Source organism: Catharus ustulatus, chromosome 12 (genome assembly GCF_009819885.2).
Source record: "Catharus ustulatus isolate bCatUst1 chromosome 12, bCatUst1.pri.v2, whole genome shotgun sequence".
Classification (NCBI taxonomy): domain Eukaryota; kingdom Metazoa; phylum Chordata; class Aves; order Passeriformes; family Turdidae; genus Catharus; species Catharus ustulatus.
The window spans coordinates 11,433,182-11,458,730 of record NC_046232.1 but is presented as its reverse complement, the minus strand read 5'-3'; the positions used below and the strand labels follow the sequence as shown (position 1 = coordinate 11,458,730).

The following is a 25,549-nucleotide window of genomic DNA, read 5'->3' as shown; positions in this document are numbered from 1 at the left end:
TCTGGGAATAAGATCATGGCCTTAAATACAGCAATCTTATTAATGACTTTCCCCTCCAAGGCACAGCCTCAAAATGTCTCTGAATGGATTTAATGTAACTCCCACTTGCCTTCTGCAATTTGTTAAAGAGCTGTTTTTTGACAAATCCTTGAATGGTTTCAGAAAGCACTTGACAGTGCATAAGTAAGAAGGAGGAAATCCAGCTCCTTCTTAAGAAGGATCATGTGAGGGCTGACCCCATGGAGGACACTCTACCAAGCAGGTTTGGGAGCTCTTAGTTCAGAGTATCTGCCTTTTGGAAGCTGCAGCAGCGGGTAGGTGGAACAGGGAAGGAGCTGCACCCGAGGCTGGTGCTGTCCTGGAGCCTCATGGCCCAGTGGGCAGCACAGCACAGCTGTGACATTACCTTGGTGATGGGAGCCTCGATTGTCATGGAATGGACCCTGGCCATGGAGGAGCGGCGCCGCTGGGAGCTGCCTGTGTGCAAAACAGAGCAGAATTGGTACCCTGATTGCAGAGACAAGGAGGAGCAGCCAGCAACTCCTGAGGCCTTTCCTGCTTACCCTGCTGTGCCTTTCAGAGGCAACCTACTGCAGAATGCACAAGGCAAAGAGATGTTGGCTGAACCACTGATGTCCCTGATTAGAGATAAGTGGCTGTAACAGCCTGGCAAAATCATGGCTTTGCTTTATTATTTTAACTAATTAAAATATTCAGTTAAAAACTCAGTTAAAAGACTATACAGATGTATGTGTATAAACTGGCAGGTAAAGGTAGAAAACTACTGAATTTAGATTATTACAGGATGTATCTACTCTTGCTGTCTGATGCAATACGACAAGTCATAATGAGTCAGCTTCCAAACTGAGGTAGATCACTGAAGCTCTTTTGAAGTGGGTACTATGCCAAACAAAAATAGCAGAGGTTCTGGCCTATTATTCATTGGAAATTTAAAAACAAATGTTTTATATCGGTTAGCAATTTTGGTTCTGCAGAGAAAAGGTCAAGATGAGATTTTTCTGGATATTGTGCTACCTATAAAATGCAGACATATCTCTGTTACTCATTGTGCTGAACAGTTCTTAAGAAGAAGAGTCAATGCTATTTTTGCTATACTGGAACATAACTGTTTTATCACTGCCACAGACATGCTTCACTAGTGCATGCTGCCTAGACTGTGATGAGGTATGATTTAACAAAAGCATGTAAGTGCCAGCAACAGTTTTGAGTATGTGACTCATCTATCAAGTTTGGGGTGATCTAACAGAGCAAAATACAACACAGTGAAAGAAAATAAAATCAAGAAAAAAATATCTTCATATCTTTATCAAGGGAAGAGGTAAGAAATGTAATAATTTGTATATTGGGTTTGCATGACAACTCCAACTCAGCCAGACCCAACATGATGTGTTGTTTCACATACCATCACTCCCACGTGATGTTGTGGATCTGACATCCAGGGATCCTTTCCTCATGTCTTTGTGTCTGCAAGTCTGAGTATCTGTGAAGAAAATGATATTGCATAATGACACAAAGTTCTGCCTAAGATGTATGCTAAAGGAACTGAAGCTCAGGAAAGCCTGGCAGCAGCTGAGTGACATTGACCTCAATGCTTCAGCAGATCAGAGCTGATCAAAGTGCCTTTTAAAACTCTTAACTCTATTAACTGTCCTGAACCCAGTAAAGTTCTCAGGCAGAACATGCCTAAACGTCTGTGCAGAAGGAAACTGTGCGGAGAGAAAAGCTCCTCCCTTGCCACTGTGACAAGAGCAGTTGTGAACACAACTTGTGCAGCAAACCTGAGTTCACTCACGTAACCAGTGCCACCAGGAACTGCTGGGCCAAAGCAGAGCACATGCCAGCAAACAGGGCAGTGTATCCTGGGCTCCTTATGGGCTCCAAGACTCAGCCTGTGCTAAGACTACTGTTAACAAGAACCTACAACATGGATGCCAAGGATGTTCCAACTGAAGTGCTGATCTGTGGGATGAGACTGAGTGTTGGTCATTCCCACCCATGTGCAAATTCCCCACAATGCAGCTCAAAGCAGTGCAGACACAGGTGCCATGTGCTGCAGAGCAGCCACAGCAACACAATGACATGACAGCATCCTTCTCATTTCTCATTCTGTCACAGGGATCCACCACCTACAACTGAACTGTGGCACTGAATCCAGCAATACCAGGATACCAGCCTGGGGCCTGTGACAGCGTTGTCAAAGATGGCTTGCTTTATGTCACCTCTAAAGTAAGTGAGGCAGGTAGAGAGGGGGCATGTATTTACTTTCCTGCCTTCTGAGCTGGATTCCCAGCTCCCCTGCCTTAGTCCTAGGTAAACAGGACTGCTCTGTGAAACTGTGTTCTCAGCCAGATCACTAACAATGGCTTTTATTTGCTCCCCAGGTATGTTCTCCACTTCTTTGGACAGAAGAGACGTGTCGTACCTGTCTGAGATTCAGCCTGAATACATTCACATGTCTTCTCCACCTACAATTCAGCATGAGAAATCCAGTTAGTCAGGACTTTGCCATTATTTTGTTATACTTAGGGCTCAAACTAAAGTGAGCATAGCACTATTTTCACTTACCTTATTGTTGTCATTGCACAGTCTACTAATTGACACATAGTGTCTAATCTTTCTGTAGGCAAAAAACAGTATGTTAATTCCCATCCAAACCTCAGTTCTAATTCAGTGCTGATACTTGTGTGCTACTAAGCCTCAATTTGGGACCAAATGGATAAAAATCTAGACATGCTTGAATCTTGCCCATGATCAAAGCACATATTGACCTCATCCCATAACAAACCCATGGCAACAACCATGAAAGGAGCCCAGAAAAGTAAGAATGGAAGGACACAGTACAGGGGCTCAGCGAAACAGGTCCTAATGACACCAACACAAAGCACAGAAAGACAGCAGGAGGCACTTGCACTTCAGGGACAATTGGAAGAGTCAGATCACAAGTGAGCACATCTGCATCTTTGGCTCCTTTTGGGGGAGAATTAGGAGAATTTCACTTTCCCTGCACACAGCATGTAAAGTTGATTTTGCCCCAAGGAAACAAGCACAGATGTCTGAGGCACCCTTCCTTGCATAAGCTTCCACGATACTCAGTAGCAGGATAATCCAATATCTGCTGAAGGGAATTGAACTCTCAGCTGAGCCTTCATTCAGACACAAATCATGACTTCAGCTTTCACACTTACCCTCCCTGTCCAATGACAGGTAGTATCTTCACATTTTGTTGTATGCTATCTCCATTTTTCTTTTTCGCATAGTACATTCCTTGCCATTCCTGAAAAAATAATTCAAGTGGAAGGAAGTTCAGATAAAACATGAAAAGAAGCTGTGGCTTCATACCTTCTTTCACTGAAAGCTGTCTCACAATACACAATCAGGCAGGACTGGTTAAACTGTGCTCAAACCCTCAAATTTCTCCCCTGTAAGTAACCTGTAGGTCACTGTGCTGCTGCCAATGGATGGACAACGTCCAGAGGAGCAGTCTGGGAATACTCTGATGGCAACACCTGGACCTCAGGAGCTGTGGGAATTAGCTGCCTTCTCTTCCCCATCCTACCTCACTGGTTTTGCAGGTCATTTAGGGGAGAGCAGGCAAAGAGCCCTGTGAGAGCAGGAGCTCAGGCCAGCCTCTGCCTAGAGCAGAGTCCCCCCAGGGACCCAGGACAGGAGGGTCCCTGCAAAGCTGTCACACTGCCCTGATCACCTTCCCTGCTGGATACACCACCTCTCCTGCATGGCTGGGATGTCTTACCACTGGTTAACACTAAATGTATCTGTGAATAAAAGTGCTTTGGTATCCCAGCACATTTACTTTCCATACTGTCAGTTTACTATCAAATGCAGCAGAGATTTATTCTGTTTCTTTCAAAGCAGAAGAGATCCCAGTAGAATAGCTGCTGGATTCTGCCTCCCCTCTAAAAGCCCTCTGGTTTTGGGATTTCCTATGTGTTCCCATCCCTAGAATAGCTGTTGGTGGTCTTTTTAAACAGATGCATATTTTGAGCTGGACATTTACTAAATACCTAGTGATTAATGAATAATTGAATCCATCTTGCATGTTCACTCAAACTGCTCAGGCCAATTGCTATATTTCAGTTGAGTTCAACAAACTGCAGATCAGATCTTATGTATGTGAAAATACCCTCATGAGGCACAAAATATGTATTTATTTATGTGAGACTGACAGATTTCACAGTCAAGCAGGCCAGAACACAGGTACAGAGAGAATAGTTTCACATTTATGTTGATGGAGCCAGTAAATAAAGACTCCAGCCCACAGAGCATGTTGACAGGCTCTGAAAAAAAATATGAAAGACTTTTCTGAGGATCTGTCAGAGAACTGTGCATAACAACTGTGTAGTGAGGATAATGTCTTCTGTGAGCTACTTGAGGAATACAAATGAAGATAAAGCAAGCAGCACAAAATTCAATGCCCTCATAATTAAAAAGTATGCACATCAATAGTTTCTTGACAACCAGGATGAGGTAGAGATGAGTAATTGATCTCTAACCCAGGTAATAAACCCAAGATGTGCACAAAGGGGTAAAGTCATAAACTACAGATTGGCTAATTCCCTCATTTGAAAGCGCATCCTTTTCAATGCAGGTTATTCACTAATGTGTTCTTCTCAGTCAACAGATCGATTTTTCAACTTGTGAATTTCTAAAACCTGTGAAACTGTGGCAGGAAATGTGTGAGGGAAAAGGTCAGTACAATTCTGAGAAACAGGAGGTCCAAGCCAAACTCCTGCTGGTAGGTGAAGTTCTCCCAGGGATGTCACTTAAAGGTATTTTAAGAACACCATATGCTCTCTCCCAGAGCTTCTGTCAGCATTCCAGCAGAGAAGAGCTATTCCCAAGACATGCTGTCAGTCAAGCCCATGGTTATGTGTGCACTGGAGCCACACAAGCTCTGTGACCAGTTCCTGCTGCGGGGAGTGCTGGGATCAAACAAGAGCAAGCACCACTCAGCAAACCCCCCAGTGTCACTCCTTACAGAGTGAATCAATGCTGAGGTTTCAAACTCCATGAAGAAGGCCAAGGCACACATCTATCCACTGAACACTCTCACAGCAAGGAACCCCCCAGCTCAGCCTTTCTTTTAGACTGTGGCTTCTTGCACTAGGCAGCAAAGTTCAGCAAACTGCTTGCAGAAAACAGAGCAAACCAAAATAAACACCAGATGTCATGAAGTCAATCTCACACAACTGAAGGCTGAGCTGGGAAGGTGCTGCCATATCTGCTTTATCACAGTGTGACTGCTCTCCCACCCCCTCTGGAAAGACCTTGCAAACAGTTCCCAAAGAGGGAGAGGAATTGCATGTCTTGTCTGCTCTATTAGTAGCTGTTCATCTCACTTCAGAAAAAGCAAAATTAAGAGCAAACTGCATAGATCAGAGGCATCAAGAATTCTAAACTGCACATTTTATCTTAATGGATACAATTTGAATCATGAAACAGAAGAATGAAGGAAAGCATAACTTTTTTAACTCCTCAAGTACGGATGGATGAACATTTCAATAACACTGGCTTTTGGCAAATTACAGCCAGCTGTAGTAACAAAAAATTAACTCCCAGAGATATGGTTTTTGCTAAGAGAAACAACATCCTGACCCAAGAATCTCTATGTACCTTGCAATTTCCAATTTTTGAGTATAACACCTATGAACTTCTGTTTGTTTATACTGAACTTGCTCACAGCACTATGCTTGTCAGCACAAGCGGTGAAATGCTGCAAGAGTCCATCTTCCTAAATTCCATTTAAAGACAAGATAAATTTCATGCAGCGTAGATTTTTCCAAAGATCAGAAGAATTTGCTTTCTATTACTTTTATTACTATGTTAGTATAGTACCACATTTATTCAAAACAGAAAAGTCAAACCTGTTGACAGGAGATTATCAGCAGCAGAGAGTTTCCTTTTTTTTGATATGCTGTAGCCTACAGTAGCCAAAATATGGCCTATTGTAGTGAGAAGCAGTCTTTTAAATTTAGGATATAAAGAAATCACAAGCCTTAAAACTACACATGGACTATGTCAGAGTCATCCAGGTAACTGAGGCACCTCTGAAAATGCTGTAATATCTTGACACAAATTCTTTCAAAACTTCAAGTGTTTCAAAGGTTGTTCCTCACAGTTAACCTCTATTTGCAAATGATTCCTGTAATAACTTAATTGGCAATTCATTTTTATATTTATCTATAAATGTAAGGTTGCATAGATTACCTACTATAAAATGTTCCAGAGAGAACTAGAGAACACCTGCAAACAGAATATATTCACCTAAAACAGCTTAAGCTGTTCCAGATAGACAGGTTTAAGTAGGGAGTATTTCATTAGCCCTCACTGTTGAAGCCACACAGTCAGGAGTAAAATTAGCACAAGGAAGGAGATTAATTAGATTTAGTTTTCTATAATTCATAGAGTAAAATACATTTCCATTATTAATGAAATTTTTATCAGCTCACTAAAATATTAAAAAAATTATCCTTTATATCTTGAGAATTGATGGTGTGGATTTAAAGCCTGACACATCAAATGTATTTGAATTATAACTTAATGAATACTCCCTCCTAACATCAGTTTTGTATTGCACACATTTACTGAAATAACTCCAGTTAGGCAACAGAGGTGTGAAGCACCATAATCCAAACTATTGTGTCTGTTGCTGGGATCTCTTCCAGAAACGAGGGACAGAATCTCCTCGAAATGCACATGGAATCTGCACCCAGCTTTTGGCACTGAGTGCTGTGTCAGCTCCCTGACCTACAGAGCACAACTCACCACAACTCTGAATTTGTGCTTTTGCATCCCTGTCTAGATGCAGAGTGCCACGATTCACTTTGGCATCTCCCTGCTCTGTGCCAGTGCTGTCCCCATGCCCCAGCCAGCTCTCCTGAGCCCGGGCCATGGAGCAGCATCAAACACACCCCTTCCCAAACCTCCCTGGGCAGCCTCCATGGTCTGCTCCCTGCAAGGCATTGTGTCATGTTCAATGACATCAGAAACCAGCTCATCTCAGTGCAATGAGCATTTCTAATGGAAATCCATTAGACAGCTCCCATGCCATTAGGGAATTAAACAGATTGGCAGCTGGCAGCTGACACTGCCTATCACTTTCAAGTGATATTGCAAATGTCTCCTTGGTATTTTTACATTCTGAACTTGCAAATCAGCTTCCACATTTCACGGTGAAATTCTTCAATATGGTACTTTTCTCATCTACATAGCACCAGTTAACATGTGCATCCAGCTCATTTTTCTACACTACTCCCACACCATTTGCTATGAACAGCATAAATTATAAAGAAACGCAGCAAGTCACTTATTTTTGTAAAACAAGTACCTCTACTAAGCAAGAAAAGAGAAAGAAGCCCTTAAAAAATGAACAATTTTTTACTTTCTTGTCTTGTTTTAAGTAAGTTGCAAATGCTATGCATCTATGAAGCTGCAAGTCCCAATGTGTATCACTGCTGGACTACAATAACTTTTACAGGTAGCAAATAAAAGTGATACAATGCCGTTACTCACCTTTCCTATCTTTATGCAGGAATTAATAGTATCTAGGAAATCAGCTTTTTTTTCATTTATAGGCACTTCTGTTAATTCCTTTTCTATTAGTTCACCTATTTGATAGCCCATCATTGTTTCAAAAGCAGGATTGACGTACTGTGAAATAAAAAAACAAACAAATACCCATTCAACAGTATACTTAAAGCACAAGAGAATCCCTTGTTTTGTCTGCTTAACCAGGAGATCTCTTTCCCAGCCTGAAATAAATGTCTGCATGTACTATTCCTGAGAGAGATGCTCACATTTTTTTCTTTGTGAAGCAAACCAGGAATTTCCATGCTAGAATAGTTGTGCAGAGTGTGTGCATGTCAGCAAAGAGAGGGAAGTTATGCAAACAGCTGAATATCACACATCCACGGAGTTTAGACACACAACATAAATTCCTGAAAAATTGGCTCTGTCAGTTCCCAAACCAATAAACCTCAAACCTACCTCAGTGTTCCTAAAAATCACAAACTGCATGGTGGAATACCACAGGAATATTATCCATATCTACTGGCAAATTCATCATCTTATTCTGTGTAAGGGCCAACCATCACTATTCCCCTGTCCAGGCAAAGCCCAGCCAACCAGAGTAGAAGTGGGATTTAATAAAGCAGGCTTCTCCCTGATGGGAATGTTGCATTTCACTGCAGTTCTTGGCCCTTGCCCATTAAAGCTGAACCAGCACCCCACCCCTTCACGGCCCTCTCACTTGCTGACTTACAGGCACAGTCCTGTCAAAGCAGCATCCGGATGCCTTTACAGCTTAAAAGGTTTTAATATGAGAGAAAGGAAAAGGTGCCACTCTACTTCTAATGGTTCTCCACTACAAGTTCCTTCCCAGAGGGACCCCTTCCTTCCCCTCCCTGTGCAAAACTGTTCCTGTTGGAGCTCCTTGCTGGACTTCTGCAAGTGCCAGTTCTCATACTCTGGGGCTGTCAGCAGAGGGACGAAATTTGGTATGAAAAAAGCGTATTTTAAACAACTTATTTTTGTAAAAGGGATGAAGAAGGGCACATCCTTCAATGAAGTTGCCATTGTCAAGGTTTGGCTGAAGAAGGTACAATTTGTATGCATGTTATAATTCCCAGAGGCTTAGACTCAAGCTCTTTACTCATAATAAAATCACTCATCACTGCTTCATAGCTAGGGATGGAACTAACTCCATTAAAAAGATGATGGTTTTCAGAACTGCAAACTAAGCACAATTTCTTTTCCCTGTTTTAAAGAAATTTCTAAGAGAGGATTACATTCAAAACCAGTTGGCCCAAAAATTCTGATATATCAAACAGTATCAGATTTTAGGAAAAAAAAAGTACAGTTATTTGAACAGAACATCCATTAGATTTTAAAGAGCGTCAAATTAACACAGAATATTTTTGGAAAAGAATGCACATAAACCAGAGTCTGCATTCATTCTTGCTATAGAGAAGGAATGAATAATAGAGACAAAGAATCAATACAAAAAATAGAAACAAGAGAGTAAATCCTTATTCATTCAGAAACAACAGTCTCCCTTAAAATTTATTTGATTTATGCCAGACACTTTAAATGGAGAAAATTCTACTCCACAGCTAAACTCACTTCAGTCTTTTAGATGCATTAAGTTAGGTCCTTGTGCTGTGAGAAAGAGTAAGTGTAATCATAGACAAAATAAAATACAGAGCAATTTTCTGTACTTATGACTGGAACAAACCTGTATTACATGGTCTTCACTTGTGATCTCAATGGCTTCTTGACTTTTCTCTAATGCTGTAAATAATGAATTACATGCCCTGGAGAAAAAAGAAAAAGGCATCTAAAATTTTTAATCCACTTAATTCTTCTTATATATGATAATAAAGTATTACAACTTCATACTGAATAATGTTGTAGTTTAACAATTAATTTATTTTCTTCAGGTAACTGACATTCTATAATTAACTACTGTATATTAAAATAAATATTAAGGATCTGGCTAAATTGGAAATTCTCTGTTGATAATGTTTTTGGTAAAATTACCTTAGTTTGAATTGTGCCTGCACCTGTCCAAATTCCAGCTGAATCAACTCATTGTAACAGGCCATTCTACTAGAATTTTCTACATATCTCTGCAAATAAAAGGTTAGAAATATTTCATTAATACATGTTCCTATCTGCAAGGATTTGAAGTTCTGATTTCTTTTGCTTGCTAAAGAACCAGAAAAAGAGTGGACATGCCAAAAATGAACATGCTGGGACATGAGTAATGAGAGAAGATTATTTTTGGTACTAGCAAAACTTTTCAAGTTACTGCATTTTGAAAAGGTGACAGACCTTCAGGTTCAACCAGCCTGTTTATGCCCTGTGACTGTCAGCAGGATCAATGTATCTTTTAAAAATTTACTTTAAGCTTTCATGCTGCTTATTTAAAATAACAATGAAAAAATGGTTGGGTGTCAAGTAGTTAAAATTATTATGAAATTATTATGAGTTTCTAATTGCTAATATCCCAAATTGTCTATATACATGAAAACAAAATTTCCTGTGATGTATACCTTATTGACCTTGGGGCTTTTAAAGCAATGATCTCAGTATCTTTCACTTTTTAAAAATACATTTAATATTTACCAGGGATGAGCCTTAATGCTAAACCTTTGTTCACACTAAACTCCCACAGACATGGATAGTTCGGGTGGGAGGATTGATTATCACAGGTAAGCCACAATCAAAGCTGCTAAACAAAATTTTCTATGCTTTGCTATTAGCCCCATCTCCAAGGCTCTGATCCATAAATAATTCACAGCCTGTGTTGAATTACTTATGTGCCCACTGGAATGACTCTGTTCATATAAATGCCATTATCTTCAGGCTGTAGCATTTCCTGGATCAGGACCTTACTAGAAATAAGCAGATGGGTGCAAATGGAATGTGCAAAAATCTGGTGAGCATGTCACCAAATATTTGGAATAGCAGTATAAATCAGGCCCATTCTTGTTCCATTGTCAGCTGAAGGCAGTAAGGTACCCACTGAACTGATGCACTAATAAACACCTTTTCTGCTCAGCTGGAATAGTTGCCAAGGAACAGATTCAATGCAATACTTCCCAGGTGCCTCCAAACAATAGCTAATGGCACTTGACAGTGTGTGAAGCCTGTTTACAATGGGAATTGGCATTTGGTACAAGAAATTTCCCACAGAGCATTCTGCTGTTCATTGCAAGCTGCTCTCTGGCTCTGCCACAGCCACTAATCAATTTGTCAATGTCAACTTTTCAAGGAAAGGATCATGTATTTAATCTGAAATAAATGGATGAAGTAGAGAAGTCTCAGGCCCACTTCTTGCATCCCCAAGAGTGTCATGTGAACATTCAGAAATGGGACATAGAAGAATGAGCAGCACAAAGAAGATCTGCAGGTTGGATCACTGACACAAATAGTGACTGACAGCCAAACTTCTGGAGAGCTTCTTGCATGACAATTTTTAAATGTCACAGCAAGCCAGCCAAGCACAGCACATACCCTTGTGAAGCCAGCAGAGATCAGGGGCAATATTGATGACTCTTCACGATCAGTGTGCCTTTGAAACAAGGAGGATAAATCAGAGATTATTTTTGTAATTAACTCGGACCAAATTTCACAATCCATTCATCTACTTGTACTCCAGATATCACACTGAGACTAATACTGCTAGATCCTTAAAGGATATAGGAATTACACATATTTTTTGTATTTTTTATAAGCTTTCAACTTTGGCATGGATAAGCCAAAATGTTATTTTCCTTCAGGCATGTAATGAGCTGCTTACATCAAAAAACTCTAATGCTTCAAGGAGACCAATTAAAGAGCTAGATCAAACCAATTAATGAGCTAGATCATTGGACTTTTTCTGTACTGGATCCTTGCTGTTTATGCTGGCATTAGTCAGAAATGCACCTGAAAGTCTGCACAGTCAAAGTTTTAAGAAATTACTTGTTATCTGAATGTACCAAATCTTAGATGGGCAACTCAAGGTGCTTGAAATGAAGATGGATTTTCTAGTGTTGCCTTCTAGTAAGTCACATTTGGGAGACATTCCCAAATGAAGTACCTGAATAATCTGGCTATACAAACTCTTAAAAGACCCTTTAACACACCTGAATGTATGGCTGGAGTCTGGAAGAAAGGCCATTATGTGAAGTTTCTGTCAATAAGTAGATTGAAGCTGGTCATGTTTAGCAGATGGCACAATAACTTTAATTTATGCAGGAAGTTTTGGATCTTGAAATGTTTAATTAGGGTCCTTTTTTTGGGAGAGATGGTAGTGTATTTTTAATGGGAAATTTCAACACTTCAGAAGTGGTATTCAGAATTAATGTGTTCTGAGAAATGGCCATTTCCAAATTAGGCTTTGAGGAAATTATCTTCCAGTTATTTCATTTCATCAAATATACAGAATTTCTTTATTTTTTATTTTTACATTATTTTATAAGTAATGTTTTCAAAGGAGGGGGAAGGAAACAGTGTATGTAGTACTCTACTGAGATGTAACACTCTTTTGCTTTTACCACTTCCGTGGTCAGATGATACTTTGTACTGATCAAATTGTTCTATATTGCTTTTCATACTCAGCAGAGCTCTGGTTTTTGCCAAGATTAATCATATTGAGAGGCAGATTAAGAAAGGTTCAAAACACTGATCAGCAAGACATTTTGAACAGGATGTTGCAGAAGTTGTTTGAAACATACTCTGAAAGCCTGCAGTGATGGGGGGCAGTGCAAGGAGGAACCCAAAACAAAACTCAAAGTGGCACTCTTTAGTAAAAAAACCAGAAATTTAAAAAACAATTTTTGTTCCCAATCCTATGGTCAAGGATAGCAAAAACTCTGGTACGACACATTATTAATAGTACAGTAGGAAGTTCTCATTCAGGCTTTTTAATGTCGTGTTTACTTTTACAATGGTAAGATTTACAGCTTGATGACAGGTGAAAGTAAAGATATGAGTATTTACCTTTGTACTACACAAATAATGACTGTATTTTCTGAAGCTTTTGTTGTTCTGATAGACCTTTAAATAAAAAGCAAACCATTTAAATTATTTTTAAGTTCACATTTCAGAAAACATGACTTTACAGAACCTTTAGACAGCACTTTTCTTAAAATATCTCTTAAATCATTTAACAACAAAACAAAAGTCAAATCCTGAGCCTGCTGCTAAGAATAAATGATATCTGAGATTCCATGAACATAGATTAATCTACAACTCAAATAATCTCAGTGGGGGAATAGCAAAAAATACCGTCTCTGAAACAGCATATAATGGACATGTTTGAAGGGCTTGACCTCACTCATTTAAGGTGCATTTTACTGAATTCTGGGACAGATTGGTAAAAAATGGAAAAGGGCAACAGTGCTGCTACCTAGTCTAGGCCTGACAAAGATCTGCTTCCCTCAGTTCAGCAAGAAGAGCCTTTGCCCCACCACAGTCCCCCAGGGCACACAGTGTGACCCTGCCACCCACCCCACTGACTTTTTCAGTCTAGACACGTTCCCAGGGGTGATTTCACTGCAAAGCCACTGGAGCAAGGCACTGCTGCCTGTGAGTCGTGGAGAGACTCACAAAGGCAAATCCTTTCTCCTTTTTTCATACTTTACAGCAGTTTCTAAAATTATTTCTGGAATCTGTTTGCAATTCTGCTCTTCAAAACATCTTTTAAAATGTTGTAGATATGGAAACGTGTACACCAAACATTGCCTGTTTGCATTGGGAATTACTCGGTTATTCACTTCAAAAGGAAGTGACATTGCAAAAAAATTAGAACATTAATGAAGTGAATTAATTAATTAAAGTGCTTGGTAGTACATGCTACCTTTGCAGTTGATTTGGTGTGAAAACAAAGAATCAGGTAATTGAAAAAAATACCCAAACAACCAAACAACAAAAGAAAAAACAAAACAAAAAAAAAACCAACAAAAAAAAACCCAACAGTTCACTATGGCAAAAAATTTGTATGCTGTGGCTCCAGGCCAGATGGAGCTTCAGAGACCCTAGGACACAACCAAAAATGCTGCTGCTATCAGATGTAAAGCACTGAAGTAACACTATTTGATGCTGCCAGTGCACACCTGTCTAAAACAAAAAATCAATGCTAGATAGAGTTTATAAAACATCATATAAAAGCAAAAAAACTTTGATGATGTGTTGACTTTATCGTTAAGCCCTCATTACACTGAAACAGTGCTTACCTGCATAATGCCTCTGCATCGAAGTATCTGGAATGTCTATGGTCAATAATGATAATGTCATGGTGCTTATCTAGAAAGCATTCTAGTGCAGACTGAGGTGTCCTGGCAATATTACATCGAAATCCAGCCTTGTCACACGCCCAGCGGAACCCGTTACTCTGCTCGTCTTCCTCAGCAAACACTAAAAGTACCTGAGGTGAAGACAGGCAGTGGATCATCACAAACAAATCTTACAGTAGATTTTGTGACTTTTCCCTGCTCTCAAAATATTTTTTAAAGTCACTTTTGAGGCTTTATCAATAGTTTTTAATAGAATTGCTTGCCACAGAGCACTGTTTTTTTCATAGTTGTCTGTATACAGAAAGGTGTTTCAAGGGGGTGGAACAGTCTGCCAGAGACAAGTATATCCACATGGGAATAACAAGTTTTGGAATGTCTCTGTTGTCATTATCTACAAAGAGAGCTTAAGCAATCAGCTGAGACAAGATGCCTGTGTTTCAGACAGTGTACATGAGCCAACAGTGAGTCCACTTCTCCAAAACTGTCTCACATGCAATCTTTTCCTTGGGGTTATTTTTCTTGCCATGATCATATTCCGGAAAAGGGGAAAACAAATAAACAAAAAAACCCCAACAACAACAACAAAAACCCCAGAGTTCATCTCGTGTGAATCAGTATTTAATGTTGCTTCAACAGCATGACAGAAAGTCTGCTTTCCTTTCCATCTCATCCTAATTCCCAAAAGTACTGGATGCTGCCCACTCTGTGGGGTTTCTGGAAATTCTGGACAGGCTGGTCAAAAGGAACTCATGGCAGACTGAAATCATAAGCAGTACCACTGTATATGGAGTATGTCCCTGTGTGACTCCTCCACAAAGCCTGCCATGGGATTTATATCACAGAAGGAGATTATCATAGCTGAAATCCAGAACTGGAGGTCAGACCTGTGAGCCACTATTTGCTCTGTCCTAACTTGCCATGTAATTGCCAGTAACTAATCTCTCTAAGCCTTTTTTAAATCAACTCAATGCATATAGACTAAAAGTATGATAAGGCCCAATTTCTTTAAAATGTATTTCCAATTCTAGGATTTAATACAGAAGATGAACAAAGGAAGACTCACTGATGTGATTGTGTTTTGTGTCAGGATAATGTTTTGCAGAAGAAAACTATAGATCTGTGTTGTGTTGATTTTGGGGATGGCCCAGCACATGCAGCCTTTTGGGAAAGACTGGTAACTAAGCCAGCACTTGGTCTATTTTCCCAAGACATCAATCTTTCAGCAGTTGATTTAAACCACACTCAGATATGTTTTGGTCAGGCAAAGTGAAGCATGTGTAACTCACATCACATCCCACTGCTGTTTATCTTCTGCGTGATTTTAGGAACTCCAGTGCTGTTACACTTTGAGCCAGGCTGGTGAAAAGTCTATCAGTAAATTTTATCATTTCCATGTACTGCATGTTTTTGTAAGAATGAAGGATTTTGGACACATTCAGTTCAGGTTCCTTTTACAGCAACCTGCAAAACTGTTTGCAAAAACATGTCATAGTTTGGGCTACATTTAGTGAAGTTAACCTGTAACACTCCTGAAGAGGGGAAGAATGGATTTCAACAATAGCACAGAAAGTCAGCAGATCTGAGTTGTATGATTGACTCTGGCAGAAATGTGATGTTGCCTACCTTCTCCTTCCCTCACACCTGCCAGCTATATTACCAGGATAAATCAGCAGCATTTCAGAGTGGTCTATGACTGGACAAAAGTGATACAATAATTAAAAACAATACAGATGGCAGAAACACTCCAGGACTGTTCTGCTTTTGGGCAACAGCTGGATGAGGATGTCCAAAGATCTGATTTTTTATGACATTACTGTTCTCAAGAAGACGTTAAACTGCAGTTCTTAAGAAGGACATTTTCAGATTATTAGATCCACATTGCCTTTACTGAGGAGTTTTGCAATTACTGACTGAGGAACATCTTGGATGATTAATGGTTCAGTAAGCCTTGGGATATGGAAGAATTTCCAAAGAAGTCCAAAGGAGTCATAAATCTCCAACCTCATGTCCATCCCAGGCAAAGTAAGGGGACAAATGACATAAACCCTTTATTAATAAAAGGATAAAAGAAGATTAACTATCGTCAGTCAGTAATGACTAATAAAAAATATGTATTTTGCCAAGTTCACTTCTTATCTTTTGTAATGATATTGCAAGTTTGGTTGGGTTGGTATCAGTTTGGTGAGATTTTGATTAAGAATTTGACTAGCAGTAGAATACAAATGAGGCACAAACTAAATTGATTGCAAGGTAACTGATAGCAGAAAAAAGAGATAGCTCTATTTTTATGAACAGAGAGAGGGTTGGAGAAAACAGGCAGGGTTTTTAGGATAACACATGGATAGAATGTCATTATAAAAATCTGTTATGTCCACATTATCTCCTGAGCAAAATACTCTGTGAAGATATCTATAATATGAAAAATTCCAGTCATAAATTGTAAGCTAACATCTGTGTTATTTTAGAAATTAAGACTTCAGTTTGAGCTGCTGTGTTACCTGAAGTTGATCTTGATGAAGTCTCATAGGGCCAAACTGCACATCTGTTACTGGTGCCTAGAAGAAATAAGAAGAGAACTTATTAATGAATAATACCCAGGGAAGAAGAAACATTACCTCTGTTATCTCTCTTCTCTACCATTGTCTGGGGGATATACTGCTATCATTACAAGGCTGCATCTTGATGGGCCTCTTATTCTGATTTTGTACATTTATATGCTAAGCTGCCATAACATTTAAAATAACAAGCCAGTCTCCAAGTTATTTTTTAATTGTTATTTTAAATGTAAACTAACAGATTAGTCATGAAAGTCTGGGAGACAGATTGTTATTTTTCTGTGTCTTTCTCTATTGGATGAGGGAGGGCACTCAGTACCTGCAGATGAGGAGAAGGCAGAAGTGCTTAATGCCTTCTTTGCCTCAGTCTTTAGTGGGAAGATAGCTTGTCCTCAGGACAACTGCCCTCCTGGGTTGTTTTTATATCCTTTGGACTCAGTGATCTGGAAGGTCTCTTCCAACCTTGTGATTCTGTGTACCTGGGCCAGAATCCTTCCTCCTCACTTGTCCCTTCATGGGAAGGAGGGCACTGACCACAAGTGCTGTTTATCACAGCTGCTTCTCTTTCATATCATTAAACTTCAACATGAATGACTCTTCAATTGGTATGAAACTACTTCTAAAGGAGTTAAACACATGAATACAGAGGGACACTCTAATAGGATTATACAGGTTTGGTCCTTTGAGAATTCCCACCAGGCAAGCATCAGCACTTTCAATGTACTTAAATATTTTTCACCTCTAGTCCCAGAAATAAAAACTTAAAAACAGGAATAACAATGTTCCCCATTCAAAATAGGAAACAAAGTCCAACCATTGGTCCTTGGAGTCACATAAACTCTTCAAAAGTAACTGGAGTAAGAAACCAGGAGAAAATAATCTTTGGCAATGCAGTAAATGTAAGACATCTCTGAACTGAAACGTTAAAAGGGTTGTTGAGCACAAAGGTGGTATTTTTACATTGTTCTTTTTCAAAATTAAAACCCCACTTGAAGATCAGATTTATTGCTTTGCAACCTATAATTTTTCCAAAAAGTACTTTTAAAGAATAATGGGCACATGCCACAGAAAACTGCGCTTTTAGAACTGCACGCTCCACTCTTTCTATGACCTTAACGCTCCATCACTCAGCCCTAAGATTGTTTTATTTATTTATTTACGTATTATTTATTTATCAACTTGGAAGCCATCACTGCAACATTAAATAAGCAACAAACATGAGTCAAGGAAAAATGGCAACACAGTGCCAGTGTCTTGCTTAACTGGGCCTTTAAGAGCTGATGTTAAAATGACATGGAGGGGTTTCAGATTTACTCTGTCATCATTCTGATCAGACTGGCTTAGTTTAAATACATTCCAGTCATTTATTTTTTTCTGATTTTGAGACCAAATATCTCTCCTCAGCTGGAAAACTCAACCTGCTTTACTGTCTCCTGTGGCACATCATCCAATTATTCAAAATCTGCACTACAAAACAGCAAAGAATTTTGCCAATAACACACACAGAAGAGAGAATCCAGCTCTTTGCACCAGTGGAACTGATTTTGCAGCACTAACAGTAGTAACTACTCATCCTGAATCAGTAAGATCAGCAGAAATGCCTGAAGGACATGGAGAGACCATATCAATTGAGTAAAAGATACTTAAAAGATACCTTTTGACAGTTACTTCTCTGTCCAGAACTGTACTTCAAGTCAAACCTTGGACTTTTTGTGCACTCTACCTGCCAGCAAAATACAGTGAGTGTTCCATGTCACCGGGCAATGGCCTGAGCTGGAAGGGTCAGATCCAGACTGGCATCTGGGGGGATGCAAAACTCCATCTACCATGCCAGTGTACCCTTGTCCCAGCCCACGGGGAATTTTTACAAATGAGATAAACACAGTATTGCCAGTTACTGCTTTTCAGATGCTTTTTTCTTTTAAGAAGATTATGAATGAATAGTCATCAAAGTATTTAAAGGACTGAGCCTGAAAAACACTTTTCTGCCAGAAATCTGTGGCTATTGCTGCAATGAAAATACCTGTCTATGCACCATTTATGCCTAAATCACAAGAAGTGACCAGATGAGATAACCTGTCTTGTTACACATTAACTTGCTGTCCCGAGTAGAATCAAAGTCTTGGTCTGCATCTCAGCTGGAAAATTTTGGTGAACTCCAGTTAATTCTTAATCCCATTGAAATCTGTTCAAATAACTTGATTAATCATTTAAACTTTTTGTGTGCTGCAGGTAGCACTGAGAAGTAACATGCTGATTAAGTATTGTGTCAAAAATCAAAGCTTCAGCAAGGATTAGCACAAACTCTCAACTAAATGCTGGACTAAATGAGCTTTAAAAATACCTCTAATGCTGCAAACTTACAACAAAACCAAATGCAGCCAAAGCTCACACATATAGTAACTGCACAAACATATTTTTATTCACTCACACCTTCTTCTACTTCTTCCTTGGAATTTCTTTCCTAGTCAAAAAGCTCGAGTACATTTTCAGATTGGCAGACACGACTTAGGCATGTGACAGCCTTCCAGGCAGGCACAGATTGGGAAGAGTGTCTGAGAAGACAGAGGTAGAACTCGTTGTGGGTTCCTGGAATTGACTGTGATAGAGCTGGGTCTGGTGCCAAAGAGCTGCTGACGCAAAGTCCGTAAGTGCAGCGTGTGTGACTGCGGCTCTTCAAACACACACATGGCAACTGCAGCCATTTTACCTTCCCTGACCCCTGAACTACTGCTGGTAGCACTTCTTTCCCCTCAAATTTGATGTCTTATCTGAACACTGTATTTTCTGTCCTGTGGCATTCATCCCAAGGCAATAGCATAAGCCGTAAGTGATTGACAGCTGTCATCACTGTGTCATCAGCACTCGCCAGAAATGATCTCTGTGTTGTAGCAGCTGCATTGCAAACATTGAAATTGCTCATAGAAATAGTCCATGTTTCCAATGCCTTGAGGAAAGTGATTTTTGAGTAAATAAAAACAAATTAAATAAGCCTTAAAAACACAGATCTACACAACTGAGACTGATCTGATTAAAGTGCAACAAAGCCAGTGCTGACCCGATGTAACCGGGTAAAGTACTACTTCTTTCTGTGAGTCATTCTTCATATTTTACCAGAACAGAATCTACAGGAATAGTCTGTTCATCAGTGCTGAACTGGTTTTTCTTTCTTCCTACACCTAGAAAAACTTTAGATGAACTTGCTCAGTGAAAAAATGCAGAAAGGAATAAAGGGTGGCCATAAAGCCAGCTTGATTCACATGTTCCCTTTGGTGATAAATTGCCTGGCTGGTGACAGGGACAGATCTATGCAACCCATAGATCTCCTGTTCGCTAGAAAGGGTGTATCCAAAATATCTCTTGCCATTACCCATTGGAGAGGGGAGTACACCTAAAATTTTGGGCAGAATCAGCTCCAAAAAAAATCCTTTGGCTATTGACTTGCATGCAATACTCCTGCTATGGAGGCACAAATGCATTCCTTTTAGAGGCTGATTTCCTTAAGACATCCCTTTGCTGAAGTTTTTGTGGGTGTTCTAAAGCAGCCCAAGGCAACACTCATCAGAGGAGCTGCTGCAGCACTGCCCACCCAGGACAGGGCTGTGGGGAGCTGCTGGTGCAGCAGGAATGCTTCCCTGACATCCACAGCACTCCATCCCTTCCTTGCAGCCACAGCAGGAGCTGTGCTGGTAACAGAAATGACTCCTGCCCTGACCATTCCATGCACTGCCCTGGCCTCCTGACAGTCCCTCTCCCTAAAGGGCAGTTGGCAGCTCTTGTGCTCCTGCTGTGCTTCTCGCCTTTTCCAGGTGAGCACAGCTTCTTTTTCCTGCAGCTCACTTGAACAAAGAGGTGCCATGAACTTTTGCTGAATGGATTGCAGATGGAAGCTGCTGCTGGAAGGCAACATCTGTGTTCAGTGGGCAGACAGTCAGAATATCTGACTCACTATAATATATGACAAATAACTACAGTGATTAGACACATGACTTCACTGCTGGTCCTAATGGAACATAGCCAGCAAAATTTGTCATGTTCCTCAGATCAATGTTTTAAGATATCACCAACATTTTTTATCTGATTTTAAAATACATACTTATATTTTCTACGTATGCTAGGTACATGATATGAATCTGCATGAGTTGACTCATTGCAGTAAGAATTAACAGTCTTCATTATCAAGATACGCTGGAAGCCACAGGACTGTTAACATAAACTTAATTTTTGTAATTCTAAGAAAAACAGAGATTCATATTACAAAGGAAAAAAATCCTTTCTCTTTACCTACCATTTTAGGCATAGATTTATGACCCCAGAATACAAAAGCTCAAATGAATGGATAGATTTATACCATCCCCATTCAGGTTCTATTTGCTGCAGGAAGTTGAATTCTGCATGATAATATACTTTCTCAGAAATCTGAGCCAAATCTTCTTCCTGGATGCTGAAAGCTGGGAAATAAACAATTTTCTTACAAACTGGCATGACAAGGTGCAGGATCTTGTCCAGCCAGGTCATACCAGCATGGTTGCTCTTTATCAACAGAGAGAGGCTTTGTGTCTCTTTGTAGCTCATACTTCTGGGCAAGAAAGTCTCCATGTTCAGGATCAAGTTTTCACAATTCATGTTTTTCTTTGCTTATCATAACATTCATTACTTTCTGAGGTATATGAATACTAGTCCAATCCATGTTCATTTACCTATTTCTTTCTCCAAGGAAATGTACCTACATAGACGACTTATTTTCCATGAGCTTTCTGCTAGACACTGAACATCACTGTTCACGTGCTCCTTGCAGATTTTGACAGCACTCTTTTGTTACCAACTCAACATCAGTGCAAGTAACATAAAATGCCATCCAAGCAGATCTTCCTAACAGGCACAACTGTTCAGAGCATAAAATATTATATAGATTTTATAGACCATGGACTGAATTCTGACCTGGATAGTAAATCCTGTGAAATCCATCAAATACAAGGAAAATATACTGGATTTACTTCTGTGTAAATGAAGTGGGAGTCTGGCCCTGCGCAGCTCTTTCTTTTGTTGTTTGGAGGCCACAACAGTTTGAATAAAGAATAAGAGGGAACAAAGTGTCCAAGGTTTCTGCCTTTGCTCAACAGATTCAAGGACAAAGGTAAACTTAGCCTTCAAAGACTCTATGCTGTACAGAGTCAGTTTATTCATTGCTGAAATACAAAGACATGAGTTCTGAAAGGCAATTATTTACCAAATACCAAATTTACCATAACTACTCTTCAACTTGGATGAAACCAATTATTCCAGCCCTTGATAATTTTTTCCTATTTCTGCTTCATAAAAGATGTAGACAAATGTCACAGATTCTGAACTCATAATGTAGCATCTTGACTCAGTGCTTTGATAAAATCTAGCATTTAGATTAATCTAAAAATCGTGTTCTCACTGATGCATCTCTCTCAGCAAAACAATACAGATTTATATCTGTATCACAAGGCCTGCATATCACTCGATGTTTTGTTCTGGTATAGTTTTCTTTTTATCTGTTTCCTGTTTTAAATTGATTCCTATAAGAATTATCTACAATGTTACCATGTAACAATACAGCAGAAGTAAGTGATGGGGTAATGCACCCTCTGTTTCTTCATCTCTTAAATTTTAGTGCTGTTTTCGAACCTCTTTTACCTAAATGATTAGAGAGCCCAACTCTGGCCTCCAATTCACATCATTAGCAACACACAATTTTGACAGCTTGTAGTTTTTGTGGGAAGCTTTACTGAGTATAATGAGTTGCCAGAGCTCTCACACCAAGATGCTGGCCCTTCTGTCTGGGCATGTAACCAGCCACAGGACTCACTTTCTTATTCCCAGTGAACTGGCAACACCTTTACTCCTCCCAAAATCCAGCACCTCTTCCATCACTCAATCTGGGGGCAATTTTTGTGTTTTGTGTGACCTTCCCAGGTCCTGAGGAAGCCTCCCAGGAGTTTCACACCTGGTGGCACTGGGACCGCTTTTCAGGAGTGCCGGCACACAGCGCTAACACCAGGACTATCTGAGCTCCACCAGGGTTCTCCCTGGCACAGCTGATTTTTGGCTATATGTTCAGCTTGCCACACTTGCCAACCACTATTACATATATTTGTTTGTTTGTTTGTGTTTTGGGCCTGGTTGCCCACTGCATTTCCTCAATGCAACAAGTGAAGCCAAGTTAGAACAGAACTTCAGCAATGCTGTTGGGAAATTCCACTCGCTGCCTTCTTGCACACTTCAGACATAATCAAGAACTCTCACTTTCTACTGTTTGTAAGTTCTCCCCTTATGCTTTACTGGAAACTTTGGTTATCAAACTGCAAGCGTAGCACATGCAAAAGTGTTTCATTGTGTTTGGCTGGGAATAATTAACGATGCTGTCCCAAAGTGACTTGTATTATCATCGGCACTGTGGTAAGGCTGGGATGGCCTCTGGCCCAGATGAGTGGCCCACTGTGGTCACGTTGTACAATGACAGCAGAAAAAGCCAGCCAGCAGTCCCTGCCACTGGTAAAGGTCTGAACTTTTGCACAGAACAGGCTGACAATTTGGGGGGGACTGTTTTACCTCCTGATATGGTATTGAAGTGGTAAAATAAATGTCATTATTACTTAGTGTGCCTATGGAACAATTGCACAGATCTCCAAACTTGAAAAGGGAGGTTGCTGGTTTCATTTTGACATTCAGAGGAACGGAGGCACTGAGGGAGAGGGACAACCCCAGCCCTCCCTCTGCTGAGCCCTGGCATCCCTGGGCAGGGTGTCCAGTGCCCCTCAATGCTGGCCAACTTACAGCAGCAGGCAATGGCAATACTGAGACCATGAGCCTGATACCTGGGAAACATCCACTTATTTCTGAAATTCAAAATTGGATTGGTGATAATTCAAACAAGGTTTTTCACATCTTGGTAATCACAGCAGTACTGTAGGTTTCTAAGCTAAGCAGATACAACTCGTGCAAAACAACTCTGCAAATCTCACACTACATACTTACACAAGAGTCCTCACTCTCAATGAATCACACGGCAAAAAGGGATGGAATACATCAGCCAAGTCAGAAAAAGAGAGCCATTTACTCATTAATCCACACTGACTTTTCTGTCCAGTGAGAACAAAGTTGAATGGAAACCAGTCCTCATTTCAAAAACCATTAAAAACCAGCAAGTTGTATTTGCTGCAGCATGTACCTGATTCAAAGACCCCTTTCAGACTTGCATTTTATGCACAAGTACACTGGGTTTGAAATTTCATCTATTTGTCTCTTTAGAAGAGAAAAAAAAAGTGAATCATACACTCCACAACAACAAATGTGAATAACCTTAATGCTGGTCTGTGCCTCATGGTTGTCATTTTGCCAAACCGTATTCTGACCAACCAGCACAAAATTTAAAGTGCCCTAAGCCCTCATAATCTTAAGATTTGAGATGTCTCACTGGGGTCTTCATTAAGGTCTCACTTTCTCACTGAAAGTGCTGGCAAGAACTTCTCCATCCAGGCCAAACATGCACAGAACTTTGTCTGGAGGCTGTGAGGTCTCCCCATATTTAATCTCTGGGCTGCTCATTAAACTATAATCAAGTATTTTTGTGTGGTGAGGGCATGCTGTGGAGCATCTGTAGTTATATCCTGCACTAAGAGAAAACCAGCAGCTTAAATGATCTGGCTGTACTTTAGAAGAATTTTTTAAACCCTATAATAACGGTTTTCTATACATAGGTTGCAGAAATGGATGCTTTTATCAATTAAAAAAACCCCAACAAACTAGTATGAACATTTTCAGCTGTTCAAACAGGAACAGAATGTGCAACATGCTGAATTGCTTCAGTTGAAGAAAAAAGAAAGAGGTCATCTTTAAAGCACTAGCACTTTCATTCCATGAATTGTTAGAATCTGACAAAATTCAAGGGTCACACAGAATACCTGCACTTCAGAGCAAATGTCCTGCAAAGTCAAGCATCCCTAATATTACATGCAAATAAGAGCTGTGATTGCCTCTGTGAGACCTCATGGGCAGCTGAACAGCACATCTGGGTGGATATTGCAATTTGCTGAGTTTCAGCAGCTCTTCCCTTGTACTCCAGCGACTCTGAGACTCCTCTGTTTTCCCCTTTGCAATCAGGACCAGCCACACTCCATCTCACAAAATGCTTTAATGGCAGCCACATAAAAACAACGTGCCTAGCAGCTCCCAGAAGGCTGAGAGACCTCTTCCCCTCAGCTGACACAAGTCTGGTTATTCCACTGGCTGGGAGAGCTGTGACTGAGCTCTGGGGACCAACTCGCTCACTCCTCGTACGCCGTCATTGCTATAAAAGTTTCAGTGTGCTATCCTCCCTCATCTGTTGGCAGCAGTAACTTTTACCCAGATGCAAAGGCTAGCCAAGTCAACAGAGAAGAAATTGGTCTGTAAATCTTGCAGGTCATCAGCTAAGATGTGTTCAAAATCAGAGCATTAAATATGTTGGGGTTCACGTAACTCCCAACAAATAAGTGCAGCCTTTGGCTTTACCAACATCTTTGTCTAACAGAAAAGGAACTTCTCACTCGCCTGCTGTCGCCTCAGGTGTATTAATTTTACAGGCAGGCTGTGGCTGACTTTCCACCCCCCCTGCTTCAGCAGACACTTTAGTACAAATACAACATTCTTCTGGCCCTGAGGGAAATTCTTCCTGCCTGCATTTTAACAGTTGAACTGCACAGCACTCTGGGAGACTTAAATATGGCACAGTAGTTCTATTGTTTAATATTATTAAAACTGCTTCTCTCTTGTGATTCTGCAAGATCCTGAAGTATAGCAGTAATAGCTGATCTATTTCCTATATATCAGCTAGTTCTCTTTTTTTCTGGTGGATACCACTTACTAGTTTTATTTTAGAGATGATTACAGATGCATCAGAATACAACAGAACTCCATTATCAGTTTTCATTTTTTCCTTATGAATATGAATTTCAGTGACAGTTTTCTTTCAACCATCTGGATTTGAACAGACTCATCTGACTAAAAGGAAGTTCCAGTCTACCAGGAAGTTTTCCAACTACTTTATGCCAGACAAACTTTTCATGGCTTGATCTACCAACACTGCAATTGTCACAAACAGACCAAGCAAAGAGAGAGCGTACAGCCCAAAAATAGCATAATTCAATCAGTGGATTTCCTAGGCTT

The 25,549-nt window shown here is 40.1% G+C and overlaps 1 protein-coding gene across 3 annotated transcripts in view; it reads right to left on the bottom strand.

The window, feature by feature from the left end:
* Positions 1-25,549, bottom strand: part of PDE8A (phosphodiesterase 8A) — a 126,650-nt gene that overhangs the window by 25,615 nt on the left and 75,486 nt on the right. For all 3 annotated transcript variants that reach the window (XM_033070438.2, XM_033070439.1, XM_033070437.2), the window contains 12 exons: positions 16,319-16,375; positions 13,761-13,951; positions 12,526-12,582; positions 11,056-11,113; positions 9,577-9,665; positions 9,272-9,350; positions 7,552-7,689; positions 3,207-3,295; positions 2,587-2,638; positions 2,444-2,486; positions 1,424-1,501; positions 407-477 (listed from right to left, as the gene is read on the bottom strand). In XM_033070438.2, the coding sequence (XP_032926329.1) occupies positions 407-477; positions 1,424-1,501; positions 2,444-2,486; positions 2,587-2,638; positions 3,207-3,295; positions 7,552-7,689; positions 9,272-9,350; positions 9,577-9,665; positions 11,056-11,113; positions 12,526-12,582; positions 13,761-13,951; positions 16,319-16,375 (1,002 nt within the window). The remainder of the gene's footprint in view (positions 1-406; positions 478-1,423; positions 1,502-2,443; positions 2,487-2,586; positions 2,639-3,206; positions 3,296-7,551; positions 7,690-9,271; positions 9,351-9,576; positions 9,666-11,055; positions 11,114-12,525; positions 12,583-13,760; positions 13,952-16,318; positions 16,376-25,549) is intronic.